The 15,148-nt window shown below is 42.9% G+C and overlaps 1 protein-coding gene across 3 annotated transcripts in view; it reads left to right on the top strand.

Annotated features, from left to right (window-relative positions):
• FBXO10 (F-box protein 10) overlaps positions 1 to 15,148 on the top strand; it is a 169,822-nt gene that overhangs the window by 143,696 nt on the left and 10,978 nt on the right. For all 3 annotated transcript variants that reach the window (XM_073651872.1, XM_073651855.1, XM_073651862.1), the window contains one exon: positions 12,141 to 12,416. In XM_073651872.1, coding sequence (XP_073507973.1) covers positions 12,141 to 12,416 — 276 coding nt within the window. The remainder of the gene's footprint in view (positions 1 to 12,140; positions 12,417 to 15,148) is intronic.

The raw sequence follows: 15,148 nt of genomic DNA, 5'->3' as shown, positions 1-15,148 counted from the left end.
GTACACACACAGGCACACACACAGGCATATACACACACTGTACACACACACAGGCATATACACACAGGCATATACACACACTGCACACACACAGGCACACACACAGGCATATACACACAGGCATATACACACACTGTACACACACACAGGCATATACACACACTGTACACACACACAGGCATATACACACAGGCATATACACACACTGTACACACACACAGGCATATACACACACTGTACACACACAGGCATATACACACAATGTACACACACAGGCATATACACACAATGTACACACACAGGCATATACACACACTGTACACACAGGCATATACACACTGTACACACACACAGGCACATACTGTACACACAGGCATATACACACAGGCATATACACACACTGTACACATACTGTACACACACAGGCATATACACACACTGTACACACAGGCATATACACACAGGCATATACACACACTGTACACACACACAGGCATATACACACAGGCATATACACACACTGTACACACACACAGGCATATACACACACTGTACACACACAGGCATATACACACACAGGCATATACACACACAGGCATATACACACAGGCATATACACACAGGCATATACACACAGGCATATACACACAGGCATATACACGCACTGTACACACACACAGGCATATACACACAGGCATATACACACACTGTACACACACACAGGCATATACACACACAGGCATATACACACAGGCATATACACACAGGCATATACACACAGGCATATACACACAGGCATATACACGCACTGTACACACACACAGGCATATACACACAGGCATATACACACACTGCACACACACAGGCATATACACACAGGCATATACACACACTGTACACACACACAGGCATATACACACACTGTACACACACACAGGCATATACACACAGGCATATACACACACTGTACACACACACAGGCATATACACACACTGTACACACACACAGGCATATACACACAGGCATATACACACACAGGCATATACACACACAGGCATATACACACACTGTACACACACACAGGCATATACACACACAGTACACACACTGTACACACAGGCATATACACACACTGTACACACACAGGCATATACACACACTGTACACACACAGGCATATACACACAATGTACACACACAGGCATATACACACAATGTACACACACAGGCATATACACACTGTACACACACACAGGCACATACTGTACACACAGGCATATACACACAGGCATATACACACACTGTACACATACTGTACACACACAGGCATATACACACACTGTACACACACAGGCATATACACACACTGTACACACACACAGGCATATACACACAGGCATATACACACACTGTACACACACACAGGCATATACACACTGTACACACACAGGCATATACACACACTGTACACACACACAGGCATATACACACACTGTACACACACACAGGCATATACACACACAGTACACACACACAGGCATATACACACAGGCATATACACACACTGTACACACACAGGCATATACACACACTGTACACACACACAGGCATATACACACACAGTACACACACTGTACACACACAGGCATATACACACACTGTACACACACAGGCATATACACACACTGTACACACACACACAGGCATATACACACTGTACACACACAGGCATATACACACTGTACACACAGGCACATACTGTACACACACAGGCATATACACACAGGCATATACACACTGTACACACACAGGCATATACACACACTGTACACACAGGCATATACACACTACACACACAGGCACATACTGTACACACACAGGCATATACACACAGGCATATACACACACTGTACACACACAGGCATATACACACACTGTACACACAGGCATATACACACTGTACACACACAGGCACATACTGTACACACAGGCATATACACACACTGTACACATACTGTACACACAGGCATATACACACACTGTACACACACAGGCATATACACACAGGCATATACACACACTACACACACACAGGCATATACACACACTGTACACACACACAGGCATATACACACAGGCATATACACACACTGTACACACACAGGCATATACACACACTGTACACACACACAGGCATATACACACACTGTACACACACACAGGCATATACACACACAGTACACACACTGTACACACACACAGGCATATACACACACTGTACACACACAGGCATATACACACACTGTACACACACACACAGGCATATACACACTGTACACACACAGGCATATACACACACACAGGCATATAAACACTGTACACACACAGGCACATACTGTACACACACAGGCATATACACACAGGCATATACACACACTGTACACACACAGGCATATACACACAGGCATATACACACACTGTACACATACTGTACACACACAGGCATATACACACACTGTACACACAGGCATATACACACACTGTACACATACTGTACACACACAGGCATATACACACACTGTACACATACTGTACACACAGGCATGTACACACACAGGCATATACACACACTGTACACACAGGCATATACACACACTACACATACTGTACACACACAGGCATATACACACACTGTACACATACAGGCATATACACACACTGTACACACAGGCATATATACACACACTGTACACACAGGCATATACACACACTGTACACACAGGCATATACACACACACTGTACACACAGGCATATACACACACAGGCATATACACACACTGTACACACACTGTACACACAGGCATATACACACACTGTACACACACAGGCATATACAAACAGGCATATACACACACTGTACACACACATGCATGCATATACACACACATGCAGGCATATACACACACAGGCATATACACACACTGTACACACACACACAGGCATATACACACACTGTACACACACACATGCAGGCAGCATATACATAAAAATCCATACAAACACAAATATTACAGTACCTTGGCTTATCTCCAGCCCATACAGTGTACAGACGCGCCCCTAATGCGGGAGACTGCAGTGCAGGGCGCGCTGTGACGTCACTTTTAGCAGACGTACGGCCCTGTCTGCTGAGTGTGACGCTGCAGTGCAGCCCCTGCTCTCCTGCTCCCAGGTGAGGCCCCTCCCGCTACTGTCCTGGGCATCGCGTCGGTGAAAGTGCGTGCGCCCTTAAAGGGCCCACGACCACTTTTTTTTTTTATTTTTTTTTTATTCTCTTGTTCCCTCTGCAAGGGGCCCGGGGCCCACCGGGAAATTTCCCGGCGCCCCGCCAGGCCAGACCGAGCCTGATTCTGACCACTGTCACTTTATGAGGTAATTACTCTGGAACGCTTCAACGGATCCCGCTGATTCTGAGATTGTTTTTTCGTGACATATTGTACTTCATGTTAGTGATAAAATTTCTTCGATATCCCTTGCGTTTATTTGTGAAAAAATAGAAAATTTGGTGAAAATGTTGAAAATTTCGCAATTTTCAAACTTTGAATGTTCATGCCCTTAAATGCGAGAGATATGTCACACAAAATAGTTACTAAATAACATTTCCCACATGTCTACTTCACATCAGCACAATTTTGGAACCAACATTTTTTTTTGTTAGGAAGTTATAAGGGTTAAAAGTTGACCAGCGATTTTCTCATTTTTCCAACAAAATTTACAAAACCATTTTTTTAGGGACCACATCACATTTCAACTGACTTTGAGGGGTCTTTATGACAAGAAATACCCCAAAGTGACACCATTCTAAAAACTGCACCCCTCAAGGTGCTCAAAACCACATTCAAGAAGTTTATTAACCCTTCAGGTGCTTCACAGGAATTTTTGGAATGTGGAAGAAAAAAATTAATATTTAACTTTTTTTCACAAAAATGTTACTTTAGACCCCAATTTTTTTATTTTCGCAAGGGTATCAGGAAAAAATGGACCACAAAATTTGTTGTGCGATATCTCCTGAGCACGCTGATACCCCATATGTGTGGGAAAACCACTGTTTCGGCGCACGGCAGGGTTCGGAAGGGAAGGAGTGCCATTTGACTTTTTGAATGTAAAATTTGCTTGATAATTAGCGGATGCCATGTTGCGTTTGGGGAGCCCCTGATGTGCCTAAACAGTGATAACCCCCCACAAGTGACATCATTTTGGAAACTAGGGAACTTATCTAGATGTGTGGTGAGCACCTCGAACCCCCAGGTGCTTCACAGAAGTTTATAACATTGAGCCGTAAAAATAAAATGTTCACATTTTTCCAACAAAAATGTTTTTCAGCCTCCAATTTTGCATTTTCATAAGGGTAACAGGAGAAATTGCACCATGCAATTTGTTGTGCAATTTCTCCTGAGTAAGCTGATACCCTATATGTGGGGGAAAACTACTGTTTGGGTGCGTGGCAGGGTTCGGAAGGGAAGGAGCGCCTTTTGACTTTTTAAATGTAAAATTTGCTTGAATAATTAGCAGACGCCATGTACCATTTGGGGAGCCTCTGATGTGCCTAAACAGTGGAAACCCCCCACGAGTAACACCATTTTGGAAACTACACCCCTCAAGGATTTTATCAACGGGTATAGTGAACATTTTGAACCCAGGGGTATGACACAGAATTTGATAACATTAGGTCATCATATTGAATAAGTTGTCATTAGTCTTGAGCGCAAGTGCTCGCTATTTGAGTTTGCATCGGATACTCTGGTATGCACCATGTATCGCGGGTGCTCGAGTCCCCGCCCCGCATGTTTCACGGTTGTTAGACACCCAAAAAAGAACATGCTGGGAACGCTTGTGCATGTCAGGCAATCCCCGCGAGGTTTTTTGTCCACGAAGCATATGGGGCAGAGACTCGAGCATGTCACTCGAGCACCCGTGATACTGGGTGCATACCCGAGCACCCCCTGATGCAAACTCAAGTAGCGAGCACTTGCGCTCAAAACCATATCATCGTCATTTTTTTTTCTTTAATTTTTTTTCTTTTTTTTCTTTAATTTTGAAAAAATCCTAACCCTAGCCCAACCCTAACCCCTGAGTTTATTTTTTACGCCGTTCCTCGTGCGGTATAAGTGATTAGACGACTTTATTCTTCAGGTCAGTGCGATTACAGCGATACCAGATTCATATCGGGTTTTTATGACTGACAGATGTCACACACTAAAAGACGCTTTTTTTTTTTTGTTGCAAAGACTAGTTTTTGCATCGGCAAATTTTGAAAGCTATAATTTCTCCATATTTCGGCCGACAGTCATGTAAGGGCTTGTTTTTTGCGGGACAATTTGACATTTTTATTGGTACCATTTTCGGGCATGTGACATTTTTAGATCACTTTCTACTCAGATTTTTGGGAGGCAGAATAAACAGAAACCAACAATTCAGGAATTGTTTTTTTGGGCTTTTTTTTATGCCGTTCTACGTGTGGTAAAATTGATGAGGTAGCGTTATTCTTATGGTCAGTACGTTTACAGCGGTACCGCATTTATATAGTTTTTCTATGTTTTGGCGCTTTTACACAATAAAAACTATTTAATAGGAAAATATTTTTTTTGTATCGCTTTATTCTGAGAGGTATAACTTTTTTAGTTTTCGGCTGATGGAGCTGTATGGCGTCTTGTTTTTTGTGGGACAAGATGACGTTTTCAGCGGTACCATTTTTATTTACATTCGTCTTTTTGGTCGCATTTTATTGCATTTTTTTAACTAAAAGGGTTAAATAGTGGGACAGTTTTATAGGTCAGGTTGTTCCGACGTGGCGATACCACATGTGTACTTTTATTGTTTTGGGGGGGTTTTTTTCATAAAAATACTGTACCCATAAATATTATTTTTTTGGATTCTTTATTTCATTTTTTTTTTTTTTATATTTTTACAATTTTTTTTTTTCACTCTCTTACACTTTTCTTACTTTTACACATTGTCCCACTATGGGACTTTCACTTTTTACATTCTGACCTCCTGTATAGCTCAGGAGAGCTGCAGAGGGAGAAGTTACTTTGATCGCGCACTGCGCATGATCAAAGTAACTTCTTGCTGTCTGGTGACCCGAATGTTGTCATGACGACATCCAGATCACCATGACAACCACTGGAAACCGGCTCAGACATCGCTGTACGCCGGAGAAGAGGTAAATACGCTTGCCTCCTCTTGCTCCCGGAATGCTGAGATTAAGTTCGATCGCGGTTAATGTGCTGGGAGCGGTGCGGGACCAGTCCCAGCACATAGCATCGGGTGAGCTAACACCCGGTGGCCATCGCACCGCTTGTGTGCGGGCGCGATCACGATATACAGTACAGACCAAAAGTTTGGACACACCTTCTCATTTAAAGATTTTTCTGTAATTTCCTGACTATGGAAATTGTACATTCACACTAAAGGCATCAAAACTATGAATTAACACATGTGGAATTATATACTTAACAAAAAAGTGTGAAACAACTGAAAATATGTCTTATATTCTAGGTCCTTCAAAGTAGCCACCTTTTGCTTTAATGACTGCTTTGCACACTCTTGGCATTCTCTTGATGAGCTTCAAGGGGTAGTCACCGGAAATGGTTTTCACTTCACAGGTGTGCCCTGTCAGGTTTAATAAGTGGGATTTCTTGCCTTATAAGTGGGGTTGGGACCATCAGTTGTGTTGTGCAGAACTCTGGTGGATACACAGCTGATAGTCCTACTGAATAGACTGTTAGAATTTGTATTATGGCAAGAAAAAAGCAGCTAAGTAAAGAAAAATGAGTGGCCATCATTACTTTAAGAAATGAAGGTCAGTCAGTGCGAAAAATTGGGCAAACTTTGAAAGTGTCCCCAAGTGCAGTTGCAAAAACCATCAAGCGCTACAAAGAAACTGGCTCACATGAGGACCGCCACAGGAAAGGAAGACCAAGAGTCACCTCTGCTTCTGAGGATAAGTTTATCCGAGTCACCAGCCTGAGAAATCTCAGGTTAACAGCAGCTCAGATTAGAGACCAGTTCAATGCCACACAGAGTTCTAGCAGCAGACACATCTCTTCAACAACTGTTAAGAGGAGACTTTGTGCAGCCGGCCTTCATGGTAAAATAGCTGCTAGGAAACCACTGCTAAGGACAGGCAACAAGCAGAAGAGACTTGTTTGGGCTAAAGAACACAAGGAATGGACATTAGACCAGTGGAAATCTGTGCTTTTGTCTGATGAGTCCAAATTTGAGTTCTTTGGTTCCAACCACCGTGTCTTTCTGCGACACAGAAAAGGTGAATGGATGGAGTCTACATGCCTGGTTCCCACCGTGAAGCATGGAGGAGGAGGTGTGATGGTGTGGGGGTGCTTTGCTGGTGACGCTGTTGGGGATTTATTCAAAATTGAAGGCATATTGAACCTGCATGGCTACCACAGCATCTTGCAGCGGCATGCTATTCCATCCGGTTTGCATTTAGTTGGACCATCATTTACTTTTCAACAGGACAATGACCCCAAACACACCTCCAGGCTGTGTAAGAGCTACTTGACCAAGAAGGAGAGTGATGGGGTGCTACGCCAGATGACCTGGCCTCCACAGTCACCAGACCTGAACCCAATTGAGATGGTTTGGGGTGACCTGGACCGCAGAGTGAAGGCAAAAGGGACAACAAGTGCTAAGCATCTCTGGGAACTCCTTCAAGATTGTTGGAAGACCATTTCCGGTGACTACCTCTTGAAGCTCATCAAGAGAATGCCAAGAGTGTGTAAAGCAGTCATCAAAGCAAAAGGTGGCTACTTTGAAGAACCTAGAATATAAGACATATTTTCAGCTATTTCACACTTTTTTGTTAAGTATATAATTCCACATGTGTTAATTCATAGTTTTGATGCCTTTAGTGTGAATGTACAATTTTCATAGTCATGAAAATACAGAAAAATCTTTAAATGAGAAGGTGTGTCCAAACTTTTGGTCTGTACTGTACAAGAATAGTACGTCCCTGGCCCAATAGGCCCAGGGCACAAGGACGTACTATTACTGATCACATCAGAAAGGGCTTAAGGAGATTGCATGTTCTCCAATGTTCATGTGGGTTTCCTGCCAGACTCCAAAGACCTACTGATAGGGAATTTATACTGTGAGCCCCAATAGGGACAGTGATGACAGTGTTTGCAATACGCTGCAGAATATGATTGCGCTATATAAGAGAGTAACATAGTAATGTAGGTTGAATAAAAACCTAGGTCCATCAAGTAAAATAAGTACTAGAGGGACAAGCACTAATTCAGCCATACTACTTTTTCCATATGTAAAAACCTACTGTCTAGTTTCCTTTAATTTGTCCAGATAATACTTTGATAGAAAACTCTTGAAAAGATTATGTGCAGAAAGTGGTTTAATAGTGCACTCTGAAGTTCTGTCATGGGACCGATGCTATTTAATGTGTTTTATAAATCCTATAGTGTTTGAAGTGAAGTACTTAGCCGTGTTTGCAGTTGACGTAAAGCTGTGTTATACTAAGTCAGCAGGATATATTCCCTTAGTAGCTGACTTAACCAAATTAATATGTTGGGCTGAAAACTGCCAGCTTGGCCAAATTTATTTCTATCTTTAGTAACTAAAAAAATACGCACATGAGCTTGACCTTGTTTATTGCAGACCAAGCGCATACAATACATATAATGAATGTATTGTAGAACTTCTAGGAATTTTTAAAAAAAATGTTTTGGGGGGGAACAATTTCGGCAGAACTTTATACTGCTGTTTAGTACTATTATGGCAATACCCAATTTATATAGTTTTTTACTACTTTTGCTTTCGACAAAACAAATTGTTTCTGTGTCAGCACATCCCAGGAGCTAGCGTTTTATTTTTTTTATTAATTTAATACTGTTTTTTGGAGGCAGGATAAGCAAAAAAAGAAACAGCAATTCTAGCATTTTTTCATTTTCACTGTTAGTGTTCACTGATACATTTTTTTATGCACTTATTAAAATTATTTTAACAATATTTAAAGGGGTCTTGAACATGCAATCCATAAATCGCTCACATAATGCATTGCACTACATATGAAGTGCTGTATAGTATGCCCGCCTGTCCATTTCCAAATGACAGACAGCTTCTTGGTCCCTTAATACAACTTACTAATGTACTTGTTGTCCATGATTCCTTAATGTCCAGACATCCACCCCTGTTCTGTGCCCTGACAAATGCACCATCTGTGAAATATATAAAGACTGCTGTCTAACTGGCTCATTTCAGTAAGAATCAGGAGTAGAAATCTGAAAATCAAGGCACTTTGGGTAATTGAGCCATTTAAGCTTATAAGGTGTTTTTTATTATGTTAGGCACATTTCATAATAATTTTGTTTTTTATATGGAACCTCTTTTTAAGCCTAGATGTTTGTGTAGCACCTTTTTTTCTAGGAAATGACATTTTAGCAGTTTATTTATAGCAAATCAATAGCACTATTAGAAGCTGTTTGGTTTCCTATAGATAGACAGCAGACTGTTTAACCCATTACTACTTCATCTACAGTGGTTATGGTGTCCGCTAGTAGGGAGGGATTACAAGAGTGATAGGTCTCCAGTAAATCTTAAACATCAAAATATTATATATTATATTATTGTTAAGAGATTGCATATCCAGTTGGTTTGAATAAAAAAACATAGTAACAGTATCAACAGTAAATATATTTCATAACTATAGAAAAAAAGACACTGGCCGTACATCCGAAAATCATACATTGATCTAATGCAGCTAGGCAAAAATTTACAAAACTGGACATGAGGTTCTTAGTTTAACAATCTGTTCAGACTGTATGAAGCCCACTACCATATCACAGCAAAGATTTCAGTGGGTCCCTAGCCTAAAATGTGCTGCGACATGTGCCGTCCACCACCAGAGTGACGGCGCACCACCAGAGTGATGGCGCACCAGCAGGGGGAGCCACCTGGTGCTCCACAGCACCCATGCTATAAAGCAGGGATGTCCAACTCAAATACACAGAGGGCCAAAATGAAAAAATTGGAGAAAGTCGCGGGCCAACCAGTACACAGTATAAGGGGCCCCACATAGTCCTCCATACAGAATAATGGGCCCCGCATTGTCCTCCATACAGAATAATGGGCCCCGCATAGTCCTCCTTACAGAATAATAGGTCCCGCATAGTCCTCCATACAGAATAATGGGCCCCGCATAGTCCTCCATACAGAATAATGGGCCTCGCATAGTCCTCCATACAGAATCATGGGCCCCCCATAGTCCTACATATGGAATAATGGGCCCCCATAGTCCTACGTACGGAATAATGGGCCCCCCATAGTCCTACATACGGAATAATGGGCCCCCCATAGTCCTACATACGGAATAATGGGCCCCCCATAGTCCTACATACGGAATAATGGGCCCCCCATAGTCCTACATACGGAATAATGGGCCCCCCATAGTCCTACATACGGAATAATGGGCCCCCCATAGTCCTACATACGGAATAATGGGCCCCCCATAGTCCTACATACGGAATAATGGGCCCCCCATAGTCCTACATACGGAATAATGGGCCTCACATAGTCCTCCGTACGGAATAATGGCCCCACACAGTCCTTCATACAGAATAATGGGCCCCCCATAGTATTACATACAGAATAATGGGCCTCACACAGTCCTCCATACAGTATAATAGGCCCCCACCGATAGTCCTACATATAGAATAATAGGCCCCACATAGTCCTCAATACAGTATAATGGCGTTCACATAGTCCTCCATACAGAATAATGGCCCCACATAGGGGTGGCGGCTCTGGTGTCATGCGCCAAATGTAACCCCCCTGCGGGCCAGATTTGGCTCACGGGCTGGAATTTGACATGTATACTATAAGGCCAAGGATCCAGACCACACCATCACAAGAGCAATGGCCGCCACACAGCACTAACACCAAGTAGAAAAAAAACTCACCTTCCACATGTTCTCAGGCTGCAAGCTGAGAGCAAAACATAAGCGGAAGCCCTCTTGCAGTCTCCTGCTAATTTAAAAACACTTGGGGTGTGGTGGCCTGGAGCCATAGGGACTTTGCCTTGCAGCATGGGTGCTGTCGTTCCGGCGGCGGTTGGCACATGGCGCCGCACCTTTTAGGCTAGGGACCCACTGAGGTTTACTGTGATGTGGTAGTGGGCTTCATACAGTCTGATCAGAATGTTCAACTAAAACCCTCAGTTCAGTTTTGGAAAAAAAATTGATAGCCGCATTGGATCAATGTGTGATTTTCAGATGTGCGATCCATGTTGTTTTTCTACAGTTAATGTCCAATTTCTTACTGAGAAGACAAGAATAATGAACATTGAGGCAGTCTTCTCAGCCGGTTACGTTTTGTCTAGACAGTGATTGCATTATGTTGTCCTCTGCCACCCTGAACAAGCCTAATTGTACCAGATAAGCAAACCTCACATGGTGTTGAATGATGACCATAATATATTTCCTGGATGAAAAGAGCCCAAGTGCTGGTGCAGAAACAGAATGTACAGTTTCATCTAGTAGAGAGGCAGCTGTTTAGAAAAACACGGGAAAATTGTTCTAGCATTGTATTATCATACCTCCTATTACCAGAATAGAACCTTAAAGGTTGTAATTGAGCAAGAGTGAAGTAATGTAAGAAGGCAGAAGAGTGCCTTTTCAGTGGGAAAACAATGACTTGAAGTCGAGAAAGGGTGCTTGACGAAAATGGCATTGAGCCTTAGAAATCTTCTTTTAAATGGTATCGGACTAGAAATTGCTATATTGGCTGGCTGGTAATTTAGAAAGAGTACAAATGAAACCGCTAAGAGGTTGAATTGGTTATAAAAATGTATTATTACGAGTTATGACCTCTGAGGATACATTGTTCAGTAGATACAGTACATACAATGTATATATCTATGCATTTATTGGTCAGGGCAAAAGATGCTATATGTTAAAAGCATAAACGGTAAGTGAAAAGGATGATACATAAAGGCACAAATACACATTTATATACTACATAGAAATGAGTCTACATTGCAGTAGTTATATGAAAATCTTCATTGTGGTTGATGTAGTGTATGTAAATGGTTTTTTTTTCTAACGCTTTCTAGGTAATAAAGGCTGTGGAGTGTGGATTATGTCTTCGAGCCTTCCTCACATCACTAGCAACCAAATAGGTCACAACAGCATTTATGGAGTAGCTGTTTTCTGTCGGAAAGATGATGCCTGCGACTATCCTGCTAACCAGGCGGGACATGAAAATTTTAATGATGAAGGGGAAGCAGCAAGCTGGGAAAATGACTTGGATAGTGAAGATGATCGCTTCTCATCACGGAGGCCAATAAATGTAGCACTTGTTGAGTCCAACAGTATTAACCACAATGGAGGTGAGGTGGGAAGAGACTAGATAAATGTAAATGATTTTTCGGTTGTTCATATTTTTCAGAGCAATTTATTGAAAAGTATAGTAAGCAAAGGGTAAATATTTCTTCTATCCTACATGGTAGGTAAGTGTGGTGTAAGACTTGCTGACTTTAGAGACTACAAAATCTTGCACTATCCATTAGATTCAGGGCCGGCTCCATGTTTTTGTGGGCCCCGGGCGAAAGAGTCTCAGTGGGCCCCTTTAACACATACCACGATTCATGATGCACAGATACCGCAGAGAAATATATACAGTACAGACCAAAAGTTTGGACACACCTTCTCATTTAAAGATTTTTCTGTATTTTCATGACTATGAAAATTGTACATTCACACTGAAGGCATCAAAACTATGAATTAACACATGTGGAATTATATACTTAACAAAAAAGTGTGAAACAACTGAAAATATGTCTTATATTCTAGGTTCTTCAAAGTAGCCACCTTTTGCTTTGATGACTGCTTTGCACACTCTTGGCATTCTCTTGATGATCTTCAAGAGATAGTCACCGGAAATGGTTTTCACTTCACAGGTGTGCCCTGTCAGGTTTAATAAGTGGGATTTCTTGCCTTATAAATGGAGTTGGGGCCATCAGTTGTGTTGTGCAGAAGTCTGTTGGATACACAACTGATAGTGCTACTGAATAGACTGTTAGAATTTGTATTATGGCAAGAAAAAAGCAGCTAAGTAAAGAAAAACGAGTGGCCATCATTACTTGAAGAAATGAAAGTCAGTCAGTGCAAAAAATTTTAAAAACTTTGAAAGTGTCCCCAAGTGCAGTTGCAAAAACCATCAAGCGCTACAAAGAAATTGGCTCACATGAGGACCACCCCAGGAAAGGAAGACCAAGAGTCACCTCTGCTTCTGAGGATAAGTTTATCCGAGTCACCAGCCTCAGAAATCGCAGGTTAACAGCAGCTCAGATTAGAGACCAGGTCAATGCCACACATCTCTTCAACAACTGTTAAGAGGAGACTTTGTTCAGCAGGTAAAATAGCTGCTAGGAAACCTCTGCTAAGGACAGGCAACAAGCAGAAGAGTCTTGTTTGGGCTAAAGAACACAAGGAATGGACATTAGACCAGTGGAAATCTGTGCTTTTGTCTGATGAGTCCAAATTTGAGATCTTTGGTTCCAACCACCGTGTCTTTGTGCGATGCAGAAAAGGTGAACGGATGGACTCTACATGCCTGGTTCCCACCATGAAGCATGGAGGAGGAGGTGTGATGGTGTGGGGGTGCTTTGCTGGTGACACTGTTGGGGATTTATTCAAAATTGAAGGCATACTGAACCAGCATGGCTGCCACAGCATCTTGCAGCGGCATGCTATTCCGTCCGGTTTGCGTTTAGTTGGACCATCCTTTATTTTTCAACAGGACAATGACCCCTATGTTAATTCATAGTTTTGATGCCTTCAGTGTGAATGTACAATTTTCATAGTCATGACAATACAGAAAAATCTATAAATGAGAAGGTGTGTCCAAACTTTTGGTCTGTACTGTATATATATATAGTACAGTGCCAAAGATTTCACTTCTTACATTACATGAGCGATATCTATTGCAAATTCTACAATGGCTCAGAAACTGGAGAATCCTCGCAGCGCACAGTGCAGACCGGAAGGTATAGTCCTCCATACAGCATTATTGGCCCTATATATTGCTCCATACAGAATAATGGACCCCATATAACGCTCCATACAGGATACTGGTCCCCATATAACGCTCCATACAGGATACTGGCCCCCTTATAACGCTCCATACAGGATACTGGTCCCCATATGACGCTCCATACAGAATACTGGCCCCCCATATAACGCTCCATACAAGATACTGGTCCCCATATAACGCTCCATACAGGATACTGGTCCCCATATAACGCTCCATACAGGATACTGGTCCCCATATGACGCTCCATACAGGATACTGGTCCCCATATGACGCTCCATACAGGATACTGGTCCCCATATAACGCTCCATACAAGATACTGGCCCCCTCATAAAACTCCATACAGAATACTGGCCCCCATATAACGCTCCCTACAAGATACTGGTCCCCATATAACACTCCATTCAGGATACTGGTCCTCATATAACGCTCCATACAGAATACTGGCCCCCACATAATGCCCCATGCTGGATGTCACCTCTCCCCCCCCCCCCCCCATATAATGCTCCATGCAGGATGTCACCTCTCCCCCCCCCCCCCCCAGGAATTGCCCCATGCAGGATGTCACCTCCCCCCCCCCCCCCCATATAATGCCCCATGCAGGATGTCACCTTCCCCCTCCCCATATAATGCCCCATTCAGGAGGTCACTTGTTCGCCCCCCATATAATGCCCCATGCAGGATGTCACACCCCCATATAATGCCCCATGCCTCCATACATATATAAAAAAATAAAAAATCAAATACTCACCTCACTTCTCACCTGCTGCCGCTGCTCCGGACCCCTCACCCGCGCCGGCATCTTCCCGCTCTGCGCTGTGACGACTCAGGAGAGAGCGAGGTGGAAAGACGACAACGCACCCTCTGACCTGAGATGTCACAGTGCAGCAGCCGCGGAAGAGACCGGAGCTGCTGCGGAGGCACGGGGAGAGGTAAGTATTGTGCTGGGGCCCTGAGCCAGCGGGAGGCAGCGGGCGCTGACACCGGCACCACCGCTCACGGGTCCCATAGCGCGCCGGGGTGCCCGA

This window comes from Phyllobates terribilis, unplaced genomic scaffold (assembly GCF_046119375.1).
Source record: "Phyllobates terribilis strain yellow unplaced genomic scaffold, ASM4611937v1 Scaffold_1__5_contigs__length_1240528914, whole genome shotgun sequence".
NCBI classification, from domain to species: Eukaryota; Metazoa; Chordata; class Amphibia; order Anura; family Dendrobatidae; genus Phyllobates; species Phyllobates terribilis.
This window is presented reverse-complemented; position numbering and strand designations above follow the sequence as displayed.